The sequence below is a fragment of the Myxocyprinus asiaticus genome, chromosome 11 (assembly GCF_019703515.2).
Source record: "Myxocyprinus asiaticus isolate MX2 ecotype Aquarium Trade chromosome 11, UBuf_Myxa_2, whole genome shotgun sequence".
In the NCBI taxonomy this organism is placed as follows: Eukaryota; Metazoa; Chordata; class Actinopteri; order Cypriniformes; family Catostomidae; genus Myxocyprinus; species Myxocyprinus asiaticus.
Window position 1 is genome coordinate 14,872,990 of NC_059354.1, and position 25,345 is coordinate 14,898,334.

The 25,345-nt window shown below is 43.8% G+C and overlaps 1 protein-coding gene across 1 annotated transcript in view; it reads right to left on the bottom strand.

Moving 5' to 3' along the window:
• Window positions 1-1,337: 1,337 nt before the first annotated feature.
• Window positions 1,338-25,345, bottom strand: part of LOC127448595 (cholecystokinin receptor) — a 37,786-nt gene continuing 13,778 nt past the window's right edge. Inside the window, exons 2-5 of the mRNA XM_051711260.1 lie at window positions 24,624-24,872; window positions 9,403-9,664; window positions 7,630-7,757; window positions 1,338-3,185 (exon numbers count right to left, since the gene is read on the bottom strand). Of these exons, the coding sequence (XP_051567220.1) occupies window positions 2,656-3,185; window positions 7,630-7,757; window positions 9,403-9,664; window positions 24,624-24,872 (1,169 nt within the window). The 3' untranslated portion in view covers window positions 1,338-2,655. The remainder of the gene's footprint in view (window positions 3,186-7,629; window positions 7,758-9,402; window positions 9,665-24,623; window positions 24,873-25,345) is intronic.

Genomic DNA, 25,345 nt, shown 5'->3' on the forward strand with positions numbered 1-25,345 from the left:
AAGAGAAGAGGAGAAGGTGGTGAAATGATCAGGAAAGCAATAGGAATACTTTAGGGAGGATTTGTGCTGGTTATTGCTTGGTTAGTCTTGACTGTACCTGTGTTGTAAAGAACTCTTTTTGTACATAATTACTGATAAAGTGAGCATAAATTATGAAAAATATATGTAATGTGCAAAGGACCAATGGGAATTGAACCATTTAGACTGTATGACACTGTATTAAGTCCTATCTGACCAATTGAAGCATGTTGTAATGTAATAATTATTAGGGCTGTCAAGTAATTAAAACATTTAAATAATTAACTATATGCGTAATATGTTGAACAATTAATCAAATTAACAGCAAATAATCGCATATCTATATTTGCTGAGAAAAGCCCCCAAAATTAAGCCCCCAAATGAAGTAATTAAAAGACATTACAAAATGTGGCTTTAGACGTTAATATTGTTTGTTTCCATATCCATAAAAATTATAACTGTGCATTTATTAAATTATAACATTGTTTACAGTCCACAGCAATTTATTTTGCAATTGAGCGAATTGTGAATTGCTCTGATGGTAGGAAAATTTATTTTTAATGTAATTTACGTACCTGTCAGCAGATGCTATTTTTGTTTTAATTAATTGTACTAAATGAACACTTTAAATTGACATCCCTAGTAATTATTATATGTTTAGATGTGAGCATTAAAAACTCTTGAGGTAACATGAGTCATCTAAATTAATGGAGTTCCATGTGAATGAATGAAGGGGAAATGACAGCTCGGGGACCTGTTGAATGTAGAGTAATATTTTACATTTAATCTCGCCTCTCTTTGCCTCTAAAAAATCTATTCTCTTTTCTTAAGGAGAAAAAAACCCTCCATAGGACATCACGTTTTAAAGTTTTTGAGCGTTTTTTGATGAGGACCATCTGGGAGCAACTAAATAAGCTTATAGTTATGAAATTGACAAGGGCATGTACTGTACTGTGACGGCAAACATAAATCAACCTGTGAGATTATGACAGATTGGCATGAGTTCATCCCTATCAGTGTTTTCATCCAACCATTGCTCTGATTTGCCACCACTCAAGAGGATGAGCCACAGACTGTGAGGGGCATGATGGACAACTTAAAACAAACAAGAAAAACTCTTCAGCTACATAAATGAGTATGAGGTCATTGGCTAAATCACTGTCCTATATTGCAACAGACCTACACAACATTTCAATCATCATTAAAGTCAAAATGAAACAGCATTTGCAACCCATTTAATTTCCCAATTCTGATGTAATCAGATTTAGAGTAAAACAGGGCATTCAACGAGAAAAACAAAAAAAAAGTATGGTGGGACATTTATACATTGCGAACTGTATAGGTTTTGAAAAGTGGATGTTACATATTAGAATGGAGTCAGGTGGTTGCAGAGGACAGGTTGAATCGAGGGATTTGTGACATCAGATGAAAAAATACAAAAGTCACTGATAAACTTTCTAGTGCATATTAACACTAAGAACGTGCATTACTAAACTAAATAGGGTCTAATCTGATTTCATGTAGACTTTAACCATCAGATGTGGTCTACTTATTTTAATACTATGTAATAATTATGATTATTATAATGAGCCTTTAACTGTGATGTTGACTCAGTCTTTGGAATTATATTCGTAGCTACACTACAACATGTTCTAGGGTTCTAGATAGACAACTAAACATTTTTCTTTAAGTCTTCATATTAGAAAACCTTCACAATATCTCTCCTGATGTTACAAACACACAGAAAACATTTAAAAAAAATACTGGATATACTAAGCAGGATTACTCAACATCATAAGACTGGTGTCCCACTGCTCGATTTTCAGTCTTTAGCTTTATTTACATACTGTATTTTTTGGAGATTCAGATGGAGTCAGTGGATGTTAACAGCCCCAGCGACTCAACTTCAACTAATGGACTCTTGTGGTCTTGGCAGTGACCAACGAGCCTCTTCCCACACCGAAGAACTGACATGCCATTGTCTGGCATGGATTCAGCAAATGCAGAGCACATAGCAAAAACTGATTTTTATCCATTGTGAATGTGTAACAGAGTGTTTTTCTGGGGTTCAGCTACACTTGACAAATGACAATGAAACTTAACTCTGTCTAATTCAATTGTTTATGTTCACGTGGTAATCCTCTTCTTATTTCGATGTGCTCCACACTGATTTGCTGCCAAATTAGATGTTGCAATATGTGAAATGGAATCAAAATTACATGTTGCAATATGTGAAATAGAATAAAAAAAATGTTACATGGTCTGTCACCCTTAAAAGGTAAGTATGACAGACCTGCACAGAAGAGAGTGAGATTTTAGCAAAAACAGCCTGAAGATATGGCATCCCCTCAAAATTTAGTAGTTTTAACTCAGCTTGTGGGATGCTGTCTTATACAAGTCTCTGGTGAATATTTAACTACATGAGCCATCAAGTCTGTTTCAGCCTATAGTAACTGTTTTCATTTAAATACAGCGACTCACTTAAAAGCCTGTCGACAAAAGTCAAACCTTCATCATTTTATGGGATACTGTTCAATGCTGAGCGTTATCTATCAGTCCAAACCATTTGTCAACAACAACATAAATTCTTCTTTGCCTATTTCAGCGAGGGTCCCAAAGGGGCCTTTGCTCTGAGAATCAGCAAGTCCCCATGGTGCTTACAGTGGTATAGTTGAACTTGGACATGGACGCACCAGTAGCAGTGACCTCATCATCACCCTCTCTGAAGACCCTCCTGCGGCAGGACCAGCAGCAGCATGAAAAGGTTGTGAGAAGCACTTTGCGAAAGCGCTTATTCATAAAGCAGTAGATTATAGGGTTGATGCAGGCAGAAGTGTAGGACAACAGGTGGATGAAAGAGATAGGGGCCCCTGAGAGAGCTCTGTGGGCTGATGGAAGGTCGAAAGCTTTCCAGGTGTTAACAGAGTATAGGGGCATCCAGCAGATGAAGAACATGGCTACAATGACAATGAGCATACGGATTACACGCTTCTTGGCCATTAGTTTGGCCTCTGAAGTGTTGCTGCGGGGTCGGTCCACCTTTGCGGAGCCAATTGGCGTGAGGGCTGACATCTCCATGGAGTTGGGCTGCTTGGACAATTGGATGTAGCAGCCATCTCCGTCATCGCTCCTAGATGAGACAGTGGCACTGAGGCCATTTTTAATTCCTAGAGAAGAAACATTGCATATTCCTCAAAAATAATTAAAAAGGCAGTCATTCATCCATACATCATGAGTAAGATTAAGGACAAGTAGTAGAAAAGTAGTACAAGAGTAACATTTTAAACCAGGTTTGCATTTCCTGAAGAAAATCTCAATGATTGCAAGCAGGGTTTGAAATGAACTTTTTGGCTCACCAGCCACTGTGGCTAGTAGTTTCCAAGGTCACTAGTCACTCAACATTTTCACTAGGTAAAATCTCCTGCCTTGCAAAAAGTGATAAAGGTAACTGGAAACTGTTTCAGCATACATTTGTTTGGACATTATTTGAACAAGAATGATACTAGTTTAACAGGACACAGGCCCAGGCCCAGTAAGTCACCTTTAGAATATCTATGTCATGGACAGTTAGAATAGGAGGAAAATCTGTTAATAATTTGTCCATAATTCATGGAAGTTTTAATCCCTTCATTCTAAATTCTACTTGCCTATATGAAAGTTTATCTTTGTTCTACCCTTGTTTCACAGTAGCATTTGTAATGATAAGGCCATTTCCACAGGTAAGACCATAGATGGCCTTATGGATTTTATGCAGCTACTATAGAGTATGGCCAGCTATACAGCACCTCGTTCCCACTCAGGCAACCAAGGTTACATATGTAACCAAGACATTCCCTTTTGTCGGATCTGCATGCCTCGTGATGACACAATGGGGAATGAAACACCATCATGCCATGCAAACAGTAGTCTAAGCTTATGTGGCAAGCATACAGAGGCACAAAAGCAAGCTTAAATATATAAAATCTATGACTTTATCTTGTTCCAACAGAGAGAACCTGGGAATCAGGAGTCAAAATCTCATCCGGATTATAACATCTGTCAAAAGTATGTGGAGAGGACCATCCTGCCACCATACAAGAAGAACGAGCCAGAATACCCAAAGGCAAAGGCAAACCACACACCTCATAAGCACTCGAATTTGTATCAACAAGCCAATGAGACAGCCTCTGCTTAGAGACCGAAACACCTCTGTTGCGGCCACCAAAGCATACAGGCAGCTGTTCTGACTTACGCTACTGGCTAGTACAGTAGACATGAACCCACAGAGTCCTAACAGGGCACAGCATATGCAACCTTTCACTCTCATCTGACTCAAATGGAGGAGGAGAGAAAGACAGCAAATGAATAGTCTGTGAGCAAAAAAGATATAGGTCTCAACACAACCATTGATAACCCTGGTGTAAAATCCATACACAAAGGGTTGATCAGCAGGGCATGCAAATCACCAACCCTCTTAAGCCAATGCCAAAAGCAGGGCAGTTTAAGATTCAAATACTTATCAGAAACTGATGCTAAAGGCTCAAATAGAGCACCCGAGAGTGCCTCTAACACCATAGATAAATCCCATTATGGGATGGACAGGGCAGACAGGGCGATGGTATGGAAAGGTATGGGATGGACAGGGTGAAAAGGTCCAAATCTACGCACTCTGCCCATAAAATGGAGACAAGAGAATGTCTACCAATAGAAACCCCATTCACAAGTGCATGCTCAGCTACTATAGTGGCAACGTAGACTTAAGCATTGCCGGGGTAACCCCAGCCCCGAAACAGTCCCATAAAAATTCCAGCACTGAACCGATTGGGCAGTGAACTGGAACTTCACTTCGCACTGAACACCAGGAGGTGAAAATACGCCACTTAAATGTATTTAGCCTTCTCGTTGATGGAATACTAGCATTTAGAATGGTATTAACCACAGCAGGGGATAAACCATCATTCATAAGAGTGCCACATTGAGGGGCCAAACCCATAACTTCCTTAAGTCTGGCCGAGGGTGCCTGGAAATGCTTTTCCACACCTGAGACAACATGTCCATTCTGACTGGAATCCTCCCGAACCCTCTGCAGAACTGCATGCAGTAGGCTGAACGGTGGAATGCATAAAGACGCGCTGTCAGCTACTGATGCGCCAGCACATCGATGCCGAGTGGTGCTGGCAGCGAGACAGAGAACCAGATGGGACAGTGTGACATCGTGCTTGAAGCAAACAGGTCCACGTCAGCTCTACCAAACCTCCTCCAGATCTGTTCCACAATCTGAAGATGTAATTTCAATTCTCCGGGTATCAAACCCTGTCTGTACAGGAGATTTGCCCACAAATTTATGCGACCCGGGACACGCACGGCTTGGAGAGACAGAACGTTGTCCTGTGTCCAAAGATGAATGCAAAGTGCCAGCCTCAGCATGGCACGAGAGCACACCCCTCCCTGACTGTTGATGTAGGACATCACCGTCCTGTTGTCCGACCAGAAGAGGACATGACTGTCCCGAATCTCCGGAAGGAAAACTGTCAATGCCAATGGCACTGCCAACATCTCCAGACAGTTTAAGTGGCAATCTAGCCGCTGGCCCATCCATACTCTGTAAGCTGGACAAACTTCGTACACAGCGCCCCAACCCACAGAGGAGGTATCTGTCGTTATCAATTTGTGGTGACACACCTGTCCCAATGGAATGCCAGACAACAGAAAGTGGGTCCATTTCTATGGTAACAGAGCATGGCAACATCCACGCAACAATATGAAGAGACGTAGCGCATGCCTCAGTGGTTGAAGTCCCTTTATTGATTTCACCCAGCACTGAAAAGTTCTTGCATGCAACATGCCCAGGGGAATGACATTGGATGCAGCGATCATAAGCCCCAATCCCTGTGAAGTGTTCTCACAGGGAGAACACGTCCCAGTCTGAACATTGCTGGAGACTGGTGCAATGACTGAATGCGAGCTGGAGAGAGGCATGCCCACATCGCCAACGAGTCCAGGTCCACACCTAAAAACAACAGGGCGCTCTTGTCTAGGTTGACTCACAGCCCTAGATTGTACAAATGGCTGAGAATGACATCTCGATATTGGGCAGCCAGACTCTCTGAGTGAGCCAACACCAACCAGTCATCAAGATAATTCAAAAGGGAGGAAGACTTAGATCAAAACGTGGATGCCTTGAAGCCTCAAAGGCGTCAAAGCTGCATGAATGCGTGAATGTGCGTGGTGTCCAAAGCAAGCGTTTTACCATTTTCAGAAGGACGCAAAACTGGTACACTTTGCCCCCAAAAGCAAATCTGAGAAAACGTCTGTGCTTTGGCGTGTTACATGGTGAGAAAATGTGAGCCTCTATGAAGCGCCATTCTCCTTTCTGCAATGCAGAAAGCCACGTATGAAATTGCACTGAAAGTTATGCTGTTTCCAATGACGTCCTTACATGTTGCCACTCAATAGGGAGAAAATCAATCCTCACTTCAATGTGAGTAGCTAGAAACAACACAGGCTTAGACAAATTTGTGCACAGAAGTAAGAAAATCTGTGGGATGGTGCTATAGGCTAACACGTATAAGTAGCCCATGACATAGCTCCTTAGGTGTGTTGCTTAAGCGCCATCAGCCAATGGATTGGTGTGATTGTATTAGGGCTTCAGACCACGTGACCACTGACATGCTCCCAATTGCATTATCATGCAGCGTGGAGTTCCTACGAAAGGGAACCTTGTCTGATTACATAAGTTCAAACACTTTTCCCAGCTGTCCGCCTGATCAGCCCTGGTCTCCCGGTCGTCCGCCTGATCAGCCCTAGTCTCCTGGGTCTTCTGGCCATCCGCCTGATCTGCCCTGGTCTCCTTGGTCTCCTTGGTCTCCAGACCGTCCGCCTGATCTGTCCTGACCTGCTTGGTCTCCTGGTTCACGTCTGTCTTCTGACTCCCAGTTTGCTCCGCCTTGGCCGCCTGGTCGGTTTTTCCCTCTCGTTTCCCCTGTGCTTTCTTGGACTGCCAGTTCCAGGATGTCCTGCTCCTTTTTTTTTTTTTTGGTGGTATGTATAGGTGCATCAGGAGTCACTCCTTAAAGGGGGGGGGGGGCACCACCAGAGGTCGCTAGGAGTTTAAGAGACTTTTAGTTTGAAGTTTTATGTTTACCTTCTTGTGTCTCTTTTCCTGGTTCCTGCCCTGATTGTTCCCAGCTGTATCTCGTTTACCTTGTTTGCCCCAGTGAATATAATGTCCCAGTCTTTGATTTATTCCTGTTAACCCTTATGGATGTAACATTTGTTCTGTTCCCAAGTTTTGGTTTTGTTTGTTTCCTGTATATTTCAAGTTTTGTATCTGGACTCGTTTTGTTATTAAATTTAAGCTGCATTTAGATCCTGCTCTCTTGACTTCTTCCTGCAATCGTTACAGTCTCATTCACTTTTTTTCTTTCTATTTGTCATAAACAAATGGCCATGACTATACACTCAGACAATTAAATCCTCAAGGTACTCAAGGATTTACTGTAACCTTTGGTTTGCTTAGTATGGGGTTTGTAAGGCCCTACTCTTTGCAAAGCTTGTTTGGAATAGCACGCAGTGTGAAAATCGCTGTAAAGGTGAATTTAATTAATTATATATTTGACTTAAAGGTCTCACCACACTGTCCCTTCTTCTGTTCCAATTCAAACTGTATTCCATGGTAGAGCTCTCGAGAAATGAGACCATAGGCGATGATCATCACAACTCCAGGAATAAAAAATAGAACAAATAGCAACAGAATACACCTGAAACAGAAGGGGAAACACAAAAGAATATGATCAACAGAGGCACATTAAAATTGGAGCTCTTTCTTTAATGCACACTACACTTGCATTTTTAATGTGCAATAAACCCCACACCAACAAACCCACAAATGCACAGCCCTTCAAGTCTATGACAATTATCCAAGGTTGGCCACACTTATTAGACAAGAAGAGTTCTATGTTGTTTAATCATTCAACTGCACATACTTTATATCTACAGCTGAATAGTTCACATCTTTTTAAGGCTATTTGTCACATTCCGGTAGACCATGTTTTTGAGGGTGCTTTATTAATGCACTGCAAATATTTAGGCTAACTGCCAGGATGATAGTCATTCATAGTAAGTTATCTAGAGGCCATGCATTACTGACATTTTTCTGTCTGGTCTTGACATTACTCAAGAAAAACTATAACTTTTTTTGTCGGGATATGTAACTTTTGATATGTCAATAAAAAAAGACAAAAATAACTTGGATTTAAAGGAAACAAGACAGAAAAGTAATAATTCATGAGCTCAGTGGATCTGCGTACTGTATGTTTAGAAACAGTCATTATTTTTGCAATTCCTGATGGTGCTGCTATGAGCTTCAATATTGTTTAATGTTCTAGGGTGAGACACTTATCTCAAGACATAATCAGTGCTGCACAATATGTCTCACAGCTTCAATCCATACTGACAAATCAATGCACATGTGGATGGACTCCAGTTAAAACAGCGCTTATTTATTCAGCTCTGAATCAAGAAATCTCTAACTTATTAATACACATTTTTTAGTCTGCCTTCTGTGCAGATTCACCATCAGAGGTGTGCAGCTATGCACACACAGCTTAGAGGGAGCATTGTTGGTGAACCTAACAATAGCACTTACCCATGGTAAAATCTCCGTAATGCACAGCCTCTGGTGGATAATTGAGTTGTTGTTGTCACTAGCTGTCTACCTAGTAATATGGTAACTAGTGGATGTCACAAAACATGAATGAGCCACAGGAGGCACCCAGCTGATTTTTAAGACACCTGTTCCTGATTATAGCACTGCAGAGTGTCTGATCCTCTTTTTTGTCTCCCTTTATGAGACAGACACAGACAAAAAAGCAATGTCATGAGGAATAATGGAATACAGGATGCATTTCTCATTAAAGAAGTGTTCCGTGTTCGAACAACTGTTTTACAGTACACCGTATATGAGCCATTCGTAAGTAAGCATAGACTTCACCTTTAAGTCTATGCTTTCAGTGCAATGCCGTGTAAGTGCATTTCTCTACACATGTTTTTTGTCCATTTTTACAAACTGTGGGACGAGTAAAAATTATTTTCTCCGATAATCGAAAGCATTCTTCATAGGTTGACTTGTATTGAACCCAGAACATTCCTTTAAGCCTACTTCATGCTTGTTGTACATTAAGAATATGAACAACGTTTCATCATTCTATGGCAACAGGGTTTAAACCTGCATGGTTTGCCATGGATTCAGTGTTGTTTCTCATCAAAAGTGCTCTTCTTGTTTTTTAAATAACCCTGTGATCATTTTATATGATCAATAATGTATTACTCTGTTATTACAGTGTTATTACACATAGACTGGTTCTGGTTCGTTCAGTAACCCCAAGATATATATGCAGCACTCACCATGCTTTCTCCACCTCGCTCTTCGGCCAGTCATGGCGACACATGTGAGCAGTGATGTTGTTGGGTTTAGTGAACTTGACGAGGGTGCTGAAGATGGGATAGGGTGTCATAATGAGGAAGGACAGAACCCAAGTCAAAGCGATGACTTTGTAGGCGTGGGAGCGGGTCTGCCATGCCCGTGACTTCAGCGGGTTGCAAATCGCACTGTACCTCTCAATGGCTATAGCCACCAGACTGAAAGTGGATATGCACACTGAAATACCTGTTATAAGGCAAAAGATTACAGTTTTGATAAAGAACTGGGAACATTTATGGTTTGATAAGTTGTTGTACAAACTAGAGTCAAACAGAGCTCAAGAGCACATATTGTCACACAAGTATACAAAAAGGGCATTGGAAGAGTGATATCCAAGTTATATCAAGGCATGACAAACTAATGCCCTATTCGGATGACAAATATTTTACATGGGGACATGAGGTAATTGCAGCATTTACAGGGGATAGTCAGTGATTTTATTGCCATCCAAATCCGAAATGTCAGTTAACAATAAAATAATGTCGCTGCTCAACCACAGTGAGTGGGAACCCTTAAATAGTAGGGAAAGAAAAATGAGAGCCAGATCACTTAAACTTTTGAAATGGTCCATTATTATGGCAGCAATGTAATCAAATTTGAATATATAACATTTTAATATAGAAATGTGTACTATATACATTTATACATAGGGCTTGCATGACTACTCGTTTGTACGGGTCGACTAGTCCCAGAAAATATTCCGGGTCAATGTCTATATTTAAAAGGTTTAATTTCCACCTCCACTTTTTAAACACTGACAGATAATTCCAAATGATGTCTGTCATTTTGATAGATAAAACATAAGAAAACCATTTTTACCATAGCTCCTCAAATTTCATTTGAACTATCTTTACTGTCCTTGATATGTGTGGCTTCTATATCTCCTTGCGTGTGCTTGTGTGGAGAGGCAACTGAAGTGATGCTGGTGACAAAAAATGCGCAGCCCCATTGACAGATTTATTTGGCTTGCGCTGATTAACGATCTTGTCCCTACAGTTTCTTGATTTGTTTAATTGCACTTCGCAAGAATTTTGGCTTGTGCCGTATGAGAAAACGTACACTGTAAATGTCTGCAAGCTTTGCAGCATGGTTCCCTCATGCTTTACAAATGTTATTTTCACTTTAGCATTAATTAATTCCAAACATTTAAACGCAAATACAGAGAACACAGTTTGTGGACTGATGAATTTCCCATATAACAATCGCAACTGTAATCATGTGATCGACAAATAGCCTCACTCGTCCCCTGTGATTTAATTGTCATCTAAATGCATGAGATTTATCACAGAGGAGCCATGACAATTAAATCATGGGAGATGTGCAAGATTTTTGTCAATCACATGATTGCAGTTGCGCTTCTTATATGGAAAATTCAGCAATCCACAAACTGTGTCCTCTGTATTTGTGTTTAAATATGTTTGGAATTACACTAAAGTGAAAAATAAAATTTTTAAAACATGAGGGAACCGTGCTGCAAAGTGCTGCAGACATTTACAGTGTACATTTTCACATACAGAGCAAGCCAAAATTCTTGCAAAGAGCAATTCAATGAATCAAGAAACTGTAGGAACAAGACTGTTTATCAGCGCAGCCAAACAAATCTGTCAATGGGGCGCGCATGTTTCGTCACACGCATCACTTCAGTTGCGCCACTTGCGCGCTCTCTCCTAAGCGCACGCAAGGAGATATAGAAGCCACACATATCAAGGATAGTAAAGATAGTGCAAATGAAATTTGAGGAGCTATGGTAAAAAAAAATTCTTATGTTTTATCTATCAATATGACGGACATCTTTTGGAATTATCTGTCAGTGTTTAAAAAGTGGAGGTGGAAATTAAACATTTTAAAAAGATAGACATTAACCCGACAACGTTTCTGGGACTACTCGACCCATATAAACGAGTAGTCATGCAAGCCCTATGTATAAATGTATAAATGTGATATATTACAATTTTATAACATTGCTGCTATAATAATGGACCATTTCAAAAGTTTGCGTGATCTGGCTCTCGTTTTTCTTTCCCTTCTACTTAAGAGTTCCTACTCACTGTGGTGGAGCGGTGATGTAATTTTATTATTGTGAATTATTTCAAACATTTTGCACAAATATAATTTTATTGTTACACAATCCTCCAACTTTCACAACTGTCCATTAACGCCAGAGCCGTTACCATGTGCAGCGCAAACGTACGGCACTAAGCAGTGGTCAAAAGGGATTTCAAAAACAGCTTTTGGATTATAAACACAGAGATGTGGATTTGGACGGTAATTAAATTACCACACAACCTTGGTGTTTGTCAAAAAACAGTAGGTAATTTGGCCAGGAATTTTCTCACGGTAGGTGGGAGATAAACACTGACATTTTGGATTCGGATTGCAATAAAATCAATGACTACCTCCTGTAAATGCTGGAATTACCTCACATCCCCATGTAAAATAATTGCCATCCGAATAGGGCTATTGTCATCACTGATGACAACAGGACACAATGTGCACTACTCAGCATATTTCCATAAGCTCAAGAGTTTCTGGTGGTAAAATCTGACATGGTTTTTCATACTTCAAGAATGAAAACTTTCCAAACTGGTGCTTCACTCTGGAGAATTGCAAGAGAAATGTTGTTGTTGAAGAGCCTCATCATGCATGTATACATTGTATAAAAGTGTGACCTGCAATTGTTACCTTAAAGAGCTATGTATTTCTTTCAGATCTAACCATTAAAATTAGTTTTGTTGGTGTAACCCAGTGGTTCTCAAAGTGTGGGGCATGCCCAGTAGGGGGGGCACAGAGGTATTGTGGGGGGGGTGCGGAAGACTGACCCGCTCTCAAATCACTTCACACACATGCGACAAAATTAGTGACAATACATGCAAGAACCAATGTGCGCGATTTATTGTCCTCTACCTTTTTCTCCTGCCTTGTTTAAACTTTCGCCAGGCACCACAGCACTTCCTGCGTGGAGCTTTCCACAGCCCAAAGCGTTTAGTCAGTGTCAGGTGTTCTTATAGCTGCACTTATGTAAACAAAGATGTCTCACGTGCACCAGTTTCAAATGGGGAAAGAAGAATTGATCCTTAAATTTCGGTCTGTTCCTCACACAACACCATCGAATGGCTTCAGAAGAATTTAAATACAAGGCACAAGTGATATGAATGACTTTTTGATATGGGTGTGTGGCATGGGGGGCGTGGTCATGTGTCGGTCTGCGGAAGAGCGGTAAGGCTCATCACCTGGCTCATAATTTTCTCTAACACCTGTCTCTCATTATAGTGATGGCGGAGGGGGGCTTAAAAGGCACGCCAAAGCCCCTGCTCTCCGAGAAGGCGCAGCTGGCGGCACAACAACTCCCTGCTGCCAGCCTCCTGGATTACAATCACCTGAGGAAGGCCATCCAGCAACGGGTTGGTCGGATTCTTGAGTCGATCTGGTGGTACTGGATCAGTTCATCTCCCAACTTCCCCGAGGCATGTCTAAGTGGGTCCAGTGCCAGGAGATATAGAAGCCACACATATCAAGGACAGTAAAGATAGTTCAAATGAAATTTGAGGAGCTATGGTAAAAAAACAAAAAAAAATGTATGTTTTATCTATCAAAATGACGGGCATCATTTGGAATTATCTGTCAGTGTTTAAAAAGTGGAGGTGGAAATTAAACCTTTTAAAAAGATAGACATTAACCCGGCCAGTGCCACCACCCGGTGTCGTTGGAGGACGCTGTCCAGCTGGCAGAGGACTACATGGCGGTGTTCCCAGAAGGCAGCAAAGCAGTTTCTTCTCTCTCTTCTCTCTCTTCTCTCTCTCCACCCCCTGTGCATCATGTTCCCTCCCCTCCCCCCCATTCCCCTCATTCCCGCCCAGTTCCGGCTCCTCGGAGGTGGGGAGCCCCACCCAAAACCCGCCCCCAGTCCAGAGGACCCTTCCCCTTGTCTGTCTCTCCTACCCCCTGTCTCCCTCTGCTATCCCCTCCAGGTTGGCGAGACCACCCCCACGAGTGCGGAAGGAAGACCTGGGCTGGTCCGCTGGAGCTGCGGGGAAACCGGGCACAGCCAGGAGCAGTGTCCAGTAATGGAGGTGGGGACACTGGTCCGGATCCCCGACGCTCCACAGGCTGCCCCCGATCGGGCAGGGGCTTATCGGATACCAGTAAATGTAAAAGGGGATACACATCAAGCTTTGGTGGATACAGGTTGTTCTCAAACCTCGATCCACCAACGCTTGGTGCAAGGCGGGGCATTGGATAAAAATAAACTGGTGAGGGTGAGGTGTGTGCATGGTGACATTCACAAGTATCCGGTGGTTACCACTGAGATACGATTCAGGGGAAAAAGGCATAGAGTTGAGACCGTTGAGACCGCGGTTAATTCCCACCTCACCCATCCACTAATTCTGGGAACCAGTTGGCCTGGTATTAAAAGTCTATTGAGGGTAATATGTATGGATGGGTCCTGCAAAGTAGTGGTGTGGGATGTGACGTGCGATACTATGGCTGGTGAGGCAGTGCCAGGGCCGTCAATATCGGCTCCGCGTCTGGATGTCACAGACGAGGGAATTCCCATTCTCAGGGGCTTCTCTGAGGGGGATTTCCCTCTGGAGCAGTCGCGTGACGAGTCCCTCAAGCACGCCTACGTCCAAGTGAAAGTAATTGATGGTCAACAGCTCCAGCCCGGTGTTGCGCTCACATACCCGTACTTTTCTATTATTAAAGAGCGGTTGTAGCAAGTGACGCAGGACACTCAAACCAAAGAGAATACAACTCAGCTGTTAGTACCAAAGAGCCGTCGGGATACACTCTTCCAAGCGGCTCACTATAATCCAATGGCTGGCCACTTAGGTCACGAAAAGACTTTGAATCGTATAATGGCCCTGTTCTTTTGGCCGGGCATTCACGGGGACATTCGCAAGTGGTGTGTGGCATGCAGTGAATGTCAGTTGATGAATCCACTGGCCACCCCAAAAGCGCCATTGCACCCGCTGCCATTGATCGAGATCCCCTTTGACAGAATTTGCATGGATCTTGTCGGACCATTAGAGCGGACTGCAAGTGGCCATCGCTTTGTTTTAGTTCTGGTGGACTATGCAATGCGATATCTAGAAGCAGTGCCCCTACGCAACATCTCAGCACATAGTGTTGCAGAGGCACTCTTCAAAATTATCTCACGAGTGGGAATTCCAAAGGAAATCCTCACTGATCAAGGCACAGCGTTCATGTCACGTACACTTAGCGAACTATATGAATTATTAGGCATGAAGTTGATTGTGGCTCGAACCCCTGCTGTTTGCAGTACGAGATGTCCCACAAGCCTCCACCGGATTTTCCCCATTTGAGTTACTGTATCGGTGCCGGCCGTGCGGTGTGCTTGATGTCATATGGGAAGCTTGGGAGGAAGGACCTTCGAATAGTAAAAATCTAATTCAATACGTTCTTGTCCTTAGAGCAAAACTCCACACTTTGGGGCAGGTAACACAGGAGAATTTGCTCCAAGCGCAAGAACGTCAACGCCGACTGTACGACAGGGGCACTCGACTACGGGAATTCGCTCAGGGAGATAAAGTGCTTGTATTGCTGCCCACCTCGTGCTCCAAATTACTTGCCAAGTGGCAAGGACCCTTTGAGGTCACACGACGAGTCGGAGATCTCGATTATGACGTTAAGCGAAAGGATAGGAGAGTGGCACATTAAACCTACCACATCAACCTCCTCAAACCATGGAGGGAGGCAGTACCTGTAGCCTTAGTGACGGTAGTTCCGGAGTGAATGGAGCTCGGGCCGGAGGTACACTATATTGCCAAAAGTATTCGCTCATCTGCCTTTAGACGCATATGAACTTAAGTGACATCCCATTCTTAATCCATAGGGTTTAATATGATGTCGGCCCATCCTTTGCAGCTATAACAGCTTCAACTCTTCTGGGAAGGCTTTCCACAAGGTTTAGGAGTGTGTTCATGGGAATCTTTGACCATTCTTCCAGAAGCGCATTTGTGAGGTCAGACACTGATGTTGGACGAGAAGGCCTGGCTCGCAGTCTTCACTCTAATTCATCCCAAAGGTGCTCTATCGGGTTGAGGTCAGGACTCTGTGCAGGCCAGTCAAGTTCTTCCACACCAAACTCACTCATCCATGTCTTTATGGACCTTGGTTTGTGCACTGGTGCGCAGTCATGTTGGAACAGGAAGGGGCCATCCCCAAACTGTTCCCACAAAGTTGGGAGCATGGAATTGTCCAAAATCTCTTGGTATGCTGAAGCATTCAGAGTTCCTTTCACTGGAACTAAGGGGCCAAGCCCAGCTCCTGTAAAACAACCCCACACCATAATCCCCCCTCCACCAAATTTCACAGTTGGCACAATGCAGTCAGACAAGTACCGTTCTCCTGGCAACCGCCAAACCCAGACTCATCCATCAGATTGCCAGATGGAGAAGCGTGATTCGTCACTCCAGAGAACGCGTCTCCACTGCTCCAGAGTCCAGTGGCGGTGTGCTTTACACCACTGCATCCGACGCTTTGCATTGCACTTGGTGATGTATGGCTTGGATGCAGCTTCTCGGCCATGGAAACCCATTCCATGAAGCTCTCTATGCACTGTTCTTGAGCTAATCTGAAGGCCACATGAACTTTGGCGGTCTGTAGCGATTGACTCTGCAGAAAGTTGGCGACCTCTGCGCACTATGTGCCTCAGCATCCGCTGACCCCGCTCTGTCATTTTACGTGGCCTACCACTTTGTGGCTGAGTTGCTGTCATTCCAAATCGCTTCCACTTTGTTATAATACCACTGACAGTTGACTGTGGAATATTTAGTAGCGAGGAAATTTCACGACTGGACTTGTTGCACAGGTGGCATCCTATCACAATACCACGCTGGAATTCACTGAGCTCCTGAGAGCGGCCCGTCCTTTCACAAATGTTTGTAGAAGCAGTCTGCATGCCTAGGTGCTTCATTTTATACACCTGTGGCCATGGAAGTGATTGGAACACCTGAATTCAATTATTTGGATGGGTGAGCGAATACTTTTGGCAATATAGTGTATCTCCCAAATCAAGTTCATTCACCCCAGTCCCTTGCGGAGACCACCTTTCACCGTCTGAGCTTACAGATATTGCCCGGTTGCGAGCGGAATTCACAAATGTGTTTTCACCCCTACCCAGTCGCACGAACCTCATAGAGCACCATATCAAGATCTCCCCGGGGGTGGTGGTTCATAGCTGCCCCTATCGCCTTCCTGAACTCAAGAAAAAGATTGTTCAGGAAGAATTAGAGGCAATGCTCGAAATGGGCGTAATAGAAGAGTCGCACAGCGATTGGGCCAGCTCGGTAGTTCTGGTACCGAAGAGTGACGGCTCAGTCCGCTTCTGTGTTGACTACTGGAAAGTGAATGCGGTGTTCAAATTTTACACTTATCCAATGACGCGAATTGATGAGTTTCTCGATCGGTTGGGTGCGGCTCAATTTGTCTCGACGCTAGACTTAGCAAAGGATTATTGGCAGATCCCTTTAACTCCAGTGTCTTTCTCCAATGAAAAGACGGCTTTTTCCACACTGTTCGGATTACACCAATTTGTGACTCTTCCGTTCAGTTTGTTTGGAGCCCCGGCCACGTTTCAGCTCCTTATGGACAAGGTCCACAGACCGAACATGGCATATGCTGCCGCATATCTAGATGACATCAACATTTACAGTAATGTTTGGCAGCAGCATATTCAACATCTGAGGGCTGTCCTGAGAGTGCTGAGACAGGTGGGACTCACAGCCAACCCGAAGAAGTGTGCAACTGGGCGGGTGGAAGTTAGGTATCTGGGGTTCCACTTGGGTCACAGGCAGGTGCGTCCAAAGGTTGACAAAACTGCAGCGATCGCAGCCTGCCTGGCGCCCAAGACCAAAAAGGGGGTAAGGCAGTTTTTGGGGCGGCTGGCTACTACTGAAGGTTTGTGCCTAGTTATTCTGATGTCACCAACCCGCTGACTGACCTTAGTAAAAAGGGGGTTCCCGATCTGGTCCAGTGGACAGAGTCGTGCCAACAGGCCTTCCTTAAGGTAAAGTCCGCACTGTGTGGGGGGCCGCTTTTACATGCAACTGATTTTGCAGACTGATGCATCTGACAGGGAGCTGGGTACGGTGCTCTTGCAGGAGGTGGGAGGGGAGGAATGGCCAGTGCTATTTATAAGTCGCAAGCTCTCCTTCAGGGAAACAAAATATAGTACCGTCGAGAAGGAGTGTCTTGCGATTAAGTGGGCTGTTCTGACCCTCCGCTACTACCTGCTGGGGCAGGCCTTCACCCTCTGTTCCAATCACGCTCCTCTGCAGTGGCTCCACCGCATGAAGGATACTAACGTGCGGATCACCCGTTGGTATCTGGCTCTCCAGCCCTTTAAATTCAAGGTGGTCCACAGACTGGGGGCGCAGATGATTGTGGCTGACTTTCTCTTCAGAAATGGGGAGGAGTGGGCAAGCCTGATGTTGCCCCGGCCTGAGTCAGCAGTGGGGGCATATGGCATGGGGTCATGTGTTGGTCTGCGGGAGAGGGAGAGCGGTAAGGCTCGTCACCTGGATCATAATTATCTCTAACACCTGTCTCTCATTATAGTGATGGCGGAGGAAGGCTTAAAAGGCACACCAAAGCATCAGAGTGGGAGAGAGAGTGACCAGAAAGCTACATCAGACAGAGCTTCTGAATTTATTTGATGTTCATAACGATGGTTACCGTCGTGTGTGTGTGGAACAATACTGTTAATAAAAGAACTGATCTTAAACCTGCTTCGTTGTCTCCTGACTCCTCCATTTCCCCGAACAAAGAGCTTTTCTACAGAGTGTGAGTGCAGGCGAAGCAATTTTCTGACGGGGAGATGTGCAGGAGCGGGCAATCGTCTGGCAGAGAGAGTGTTCTACAACTGCTATAAGCCCTTCAATAACATATAATGTGTGGAGAAGGATAGTTGGTGGACCTTTTGATGTGGGATTAGGCACGCACCCAGGGACACCATGTGACGCTTTTTCTCAGGTCCATTTTTATTTCAGTGGTTATAGGAGTTTTTCAGTATCATTAATCAGGAATAACTTATTGTCCAAAGTTCCACTTCTGAAACATTCCGAAGATGGCACTGTCATGTGGTACCTGTTATTTTTCTTACCGCTGGTCAGGATGTGCCAATCACAGTCATTTATTATTACTGGAAGTTTACTGGAGTTTAAAAATGCTTTTATAGATACTGATGAGGTGGATTTCCATTCACAGGAATGAATTCTTGCAATTAGTTTTTATAAAAAATATTTATCCAGTGCAAAATGTCTCCAGCAGTTTGTCCTGCAGCAGTATAAATTTTTATTCTTTTTTTTTTATTCTTTTTTTTATTCTTTTTTTTTTTATGTATTGAAAGTATATGCATAATTAAAAGGTTTAATGTATTTATGTAACACAAAGCATGCATAAAGTAACAGAACAATGTTGTAATTGTGTTCATTCACATCCTTTCTCAATGAAGTGTAACTTTTTATTTAGTTTTCGTAGTATTTTTAAATAAAACTTTTTTGTGAAATAAAGACTAAAGTTTTCTTGTTTCAAAGGGGGCGTGACCATCAAAATTGAGAACCACTGGTGTAACCTAATGTTTTTGGGTTGATTCAGTGATCAAAGCAGTTAATTTTGACATTACCACATGAAGCCCATGTACTTTATTGTTTATATATGGTCAGACTGTCTGACAAAAATTTGCCTTGTTTTTACGTGATGTTTAGGGGCGGATTCTAGAATAGTACAAAATATTATTTAACATATGTTACACTTATTAAAGTTTTTTAAGGGTCAAATCAAGTAGAAATAGATATGTAAGGCAACAATTGCACATTATCACTTTTTACAGAAAGCAAATGGAAATGGAGAGCATATAAGACTGCAAAATGGGTAATGTTTTTGGGTAAAACACTTGTTACCTTAAGGAGCAAATTATACCTAATCATAACCTTTAAAATTAGTTTTGTTGGTGTAATCTAATGTTTTTATGTTGATTCAGTGATGTTTGAAAATTATTTTACTTAAATTAATGTAATATTAACAAAAGCAAATAATAAAAAGACAATAACATATTATAATAATAACAATAATAATTATAATATAATTATCATAATTATTAAATTTAGATTTCCCATATGAAATACATGTTTTAACATGGTTGTTTGTTTGTTTGTTTTTTTTTGTTTTTTTTTTGTGTAATCATATTATATATTTTTGGATATGTTTGTTGGATATGTGCACTGAGTGATGTCTGGTAACTGTGTTCTCTGTAGTTGTTGTTTGTTTGTTGTTTTCCTCAAAAGTAATAAAAAACAAGTATAAAAAAGTTTCCAAAGATCTTAATTCAGGATACAAATCAAGGATTCAGTGTGCCAGGGATTTTACATCTGCTTTATCCACCACATTTTCTGATATAGCTTTTCTTATCGCTAAATGCATTTATTTCACATCTAGGAAGGGTTGACACAGAGCAAAACTGAAAGAGACAAATCCTTAAGAAACTCTTTCTTCTAAAAATACAAAGCTATCAACATTTTGAAATGGCTTTCCATCAGCGGTCTCTGTAAAGTGAGATTGCAGATCGCTCCGCATGTTTGAGGAATTACTGTCCTGATGGCCAGAGAGCTCTGATCTGATCTCACCCTCTGCACCAGAGCTCATACCAGGGAAATTGTTCTTTGCTTTACAAATCCCCTTCCTTCTCCTCCCCCTCAAAAAACAAACAGTGCAAGGAAGGTGGCAGTTGGCACAGCATGTTGGACGCTCTGCCATTTCGCTCTCTGACACTGTGTGGGCTGCGGGGCACTCGCACACACTCAAGCAAATCTTCTGAACTATGTCATCCCCAGGGATCTCTCAACCAGACACTGAACATAATGCTGGGAAAAAACACATCCTTTAGAAATGCTATAGTATTGCCCGTGTATGCAAGTACCATACACGCCAGCCGCAGCCTTTTCTCTCTATGTTTTCTCTCCACAGAGTATTAGATTCGGCTGGGGCCATCTAACGTTATAACACGCGCCGGGGAAGGTGTTCTTTTCCTTTCCTATTCTTTCAGGGGGAAAAGACCCCACAGAGACCACATCCTGCCTGACAGGGAGGTAATGTGGCAATACGTCACGTGGGCTCACCAGCCGCATATGGAAGAGGTGCGGTGGTAGGTCCTGCCTGGAAGGGAAGGAGCTCTACAAACACAGCGACCGAGGGCAGAGAGGGCTCTGCCCAAAGGAGATGCGGGTCTGCCAACAGGTACAGGGCATATTAGTACCCGTAGTGGGTCCGGCTGCGAATTTCTCCACTGAATTCATGAGCCACATGGCTAGGGAGGAAGGACATCCAGGGTTCATGGTTCGTGAACTCGCATGGGAGAAGAAGCACACGTCTTCACCTCACTGAGGGGAAAGGCGCTATACGCAAGCGATACACCCGGCCAGCTGTTCCATATTACAAAACTTACCTGTTCGTACCTGATAAAACCAGGGACGAAACCGGCTCAACCCAGAGATTGTAAAATCTCGCAAAGGTATTGGGTGTTGCCCAGCCCGCTGCTCTGCAGATGTCTGCTATTGGCCAGTGCCCACGAGGATGCCAGAAGGGGCGGGCACAGCCTGGGCCTGGTATGCAGGAGCGATGGCATCCACGATCCAGTGGGCAAGCCTCTGTTTGGAGACAGCGTTCCCTTTGCGCTGTCCACCGAAGCAGACAAAGAGCTGCTCAGAGCGTCTAAAGCTCTGCGTGCGATCCAAGTAGATGCACAAAGCACGCACCGGACACAGCAATGACAGGGCTGGCTCTGCCTCCTCCCGGGGCAGCACTTGCAGGCTCACCACCTGATCCCTGAAGGGGGCCGTGGGAACCTTGGTCGCATAGCCCGGCCAGGGTCTCAGGACCACGTGAGAGTCTACCGGACCGAACTCCAGGCAGGTATCGCTGACAGAGAACGCCTGCAGGTCCCCAACCCTCTTGATGGAGGTGAGCGCAATCAGGAGGGCCGTCTTCAAAGAGAGAGCTTTCAGCTCGACTGACTCTAGCAGCTCATACGGGGCTCTCCGAAGACCCGGATGACAATGGAGAGATCCCATGAGGGAAAGAGGCGTGGCCTAGGAGGATTCAGCCTCCGGGCACCTCTCAGGAACCTGATGATCATGTCGTGCTTCCATAAGAACTTACCATCCACTGCATCATGGTGTGCCGCTATGGCAGCCACATACACCTTCAGGGTGGAGGGGGACAGCCACCCCTCCAGCCTCTCCTGCAGGAAGGAAAGCACTGTCCCAGCTGCACATCTCTGGGGGTCTTCACCTCGGGAAGAACACCAACTCACGAACAAACGCCACTTCAGGGCATAAAGCTTCCTCATAGAGGGAGCCCTGGCCTGAGTGATCGTGTCTACCACTGCTGGTGGCAGACCACTTAGGTCTTCCACATCCCGTCCAAGGGCCAGATGTGGAAGTTCCAGAGGTCTGGACGTGGGTGCCAGGTGGTGCCCCGTCCCTGAGAGAGGAGGTCCTTCTTCAGGGGAATCTGCCAGGGAGGGGCTGTTGCGAGGAGCGTGAGATCTGAGAACCAAGTCTGAGTGGGCCAGTATGGCACCACGAGGGTGACCTGTTCCTTGTCCTCCCTGACCTTGCACAGGGTCTGTGCTAGTAGGCTCACTGGGGGGAACACATATTTTTGCAGCCCCCGGGGCCAGCTGCGTGCCAGCGCGTCTGTCCCGAGGGAGGCTCCTGTCAGGGAATACCAGAGCAGGCAGCGGGAGGATTCCCGGGAAGCGAACAGGTCTACCTGTGCTTTGCCGAATCGACTCCAAATCAGCTGGACCACCTGGGGGTGGAGTCTCCACTCTCCACTGAGCATCGCCTGCCGCAACAGCGCATCCGCTGTGGCGTTGAGGCTGCCCAGGATATGAGTGGTGGTCAGCTCTGCGTCGAAGGTGGCAGCCCAGTCGAGTCCTCGGCATCCGACATCGCCAGTGCGCTCATCGACGCAGTGATCGAGGACTCGTGAGGCGAGTTGGTCATCTCGGAACTCGACGGGAGCAGACGAGCATGCTGGGGAACGGGAGCTCCGCGGGGATTTACCCGGTGAGACCACGCCCATTGAAATCATCAAATCGCATCCGGTGCCAGCCGGCCCGGCCTCGTACCCATTGGTAGAAGGTGTAGCGCAGGGAGCGGCTGGAGTGGCTTTCCCTCGGAGGAAGGAAAGCCGCGACCACAACGTTGCCATGGTCATGTTCTCACAATAAGAACACGAACCTTCCATGAACACTGCATCAAACACGTGAGGCAGCACCCGTGGCCGTCGGAGGCGGAGAGATATCAACCACATCCAGGAATCACACAAAGACGGAAAGGCATCTTTAAAAAGACGCGTCTTTAAAAAGACGTTCACGTCAATGTGTTGATGTGTCAATGTGTGATAGAGGAAAATATACTCTTTACAGAAATATATACTCTCTCAGTAGCGCTGTCGAAGCGCCCAGGGGCGTAGTCTGCACTAAGCGTGCAGAGGGAGAGAAAGCCGCTGAAATGCGGCGTATATCCAACAGCATACGCTTCTTTCTGAGGTGAATGGACCGGCAGTGGAATTCAGCTCGCTGACACAAAACCGCTCGGCTCCGTAGAAAAAATCTGAATGAGTGGTTGTGAGCCAGCTCCTTTTATACCCGTATGTCCGGGGGAGTGGCATGCAAATTCCATTCGGCAATTCTCAGTTTGGGGCTCCCAAGCGCGACCCCTAGTGTCACTACATCGACACAACATCGAGTGAGTGACAGAAGGGGAATCTGAGTTATATAGAGCTGTTTAGACATGACGTCAATTTGTAGACCAGCCCGGAAGGCTATTTCACCCTGAGTTCCATCTGGAATTTCTAATGGGTTTTTAGAACAGTTTTTGAGTTGTTAACAAGTTGCATAAGGATTACAACTACCACAAGGATGCGAAGACATTGTCTGATTCAGATGTAAAGCGACCAACTACTGTTTGCCGTGTTTTCACATGATGTTAAGTAAATCTAAAATACATGATTTCACAATAGATCGTCATAGAAAAAAAAATGTTGTTTTTACAGAAAACATTGAAGAAATTAGAAGAAATATGTGTAGACTTTGTGATCAGAATTATTGTCTGTTCAAAATGATTAAGTACTGATTATTTCACAGACAGAAAACAAATCAGAATATTCTTGTGAAAATCTTGCTTGATTCTTTCCCCAAATAAAACTCTGAGTACCTTTAACAGTTTTTTTACGTACATTGCTGTGGTTAGGTCAGTGTAGTTAGTCTTTAAAAAAAAAATTTTACAAAATATTTTGTTGGGAAAAATAGTAGCCTAAACACATCCAGAAATGCTAACTACAACTGCCTCAGTTGTAATAAAAATGAGGACTTCCACCCAAAAACTACGTATAACATTTTTGTCAAAATACCAGTTACTTTTACTATTGTAAAATCGTGATTCATTTTAATATGGATGATGATTTGTACTTTGAAAACCCTTTATTTTGGCACATAGAGTGTCTTTTCTTTTCCTCATCAGTGCTGTTTATAATGTCGGGTTTGTCTAGATGTTTGAGAGGTTTGACTTCCTCCAAAGTGCCTTAAACTAGATAATTCTCACAAGAACTGAAATGGGTTGCATCAGTGTTGTGGTCTGTGCCGTGATATCGAGGGATGCCTGGTTGGCGCATGTGCACTCCAGAGATAGGTTAGAGCAGAGCAGATCATTGACGCAGGTTTCAATCGCATCACATTTTCAGATGAGATACATATTTAGTGCATATAAAGTGTAGAACGCACAATGAATATCATTAAAATTGCCTGGAATAGTTCTTTCCCTGTTGTCCGTGATCCTATCCGAACAGACCTGTGACCCAATTTTGGGTTGTGACCAAACAGTTGAGAAACACTGGATTTAACCATTTGAGTTTTATGGATTACATTAATGCTGCCTTTCTGTCTTTTTTGGAGTTTGAAAGTGTTGGACCCCATTGACTTGAATTGCATGGACAAAAACATCTCATATCTCCATCAAATTATCTTTGTGTTCCATAGAAGAAAGAAAGTTTTATGAGTTTTAAACGGCACTATTCCTTTTTACTGTCTGTTGTTAGGTGAAGTAAAAGTTCATCTTACCCATGAGATAGGCTACAATCTTGCACATGGCAGCTCCAAAGATGAAATCCTCCAGCAGGTTGGGTATGAGAGTGAAGGGCATGCAAAACACAGCCATCATAAGGTCACTGAAGGCAAGGGAGAGGAGGAATAAGTTGGTGACCGTCCACATTCGCTTATTCACGACCAAAACCACGATGATGAGCAGATTGCCAAACACACTCAGCAGGAAAATTATGGCATACAGAATTATGCGTAGCGAATCCATTTCTGAAAGATAAAGATAAAGACTCTATAAGCAGATCAACACATCAAAGGATGGATCCATGCTTTTAAAATGAGAAAGCATAAACAACATCTGAAGTTAGCTTGTGTCAATTAAGAAATGAAGTGGGACAGTGATGGGTTTTAAAAGACATGAGGGCTTCACCCATCCCTAAATTACTATTGAATTCATAGTTTTTATCCAATATCAGCGATTGTTGGAGAAAATATCTAACCAAATCCTGTCATTGCATTGTATAGGGTTTTATCCCTAATGTCTGCCCTCTCTGCTTCTGAAAAAGATATAGTAGCTTTTGTTACATTGATGACCAGACACCTGATTAATTGAAAGTCACTGTCCACCCCGTCTCAAATAGGTTGACTTGATTTTGTGGTTTCTAATCCTTCTAATCCAATTAAGATGTTTAATGGCCACTATTTTGTTCAACTAAGCAAGATATGCTGTACCTTTAGATGTA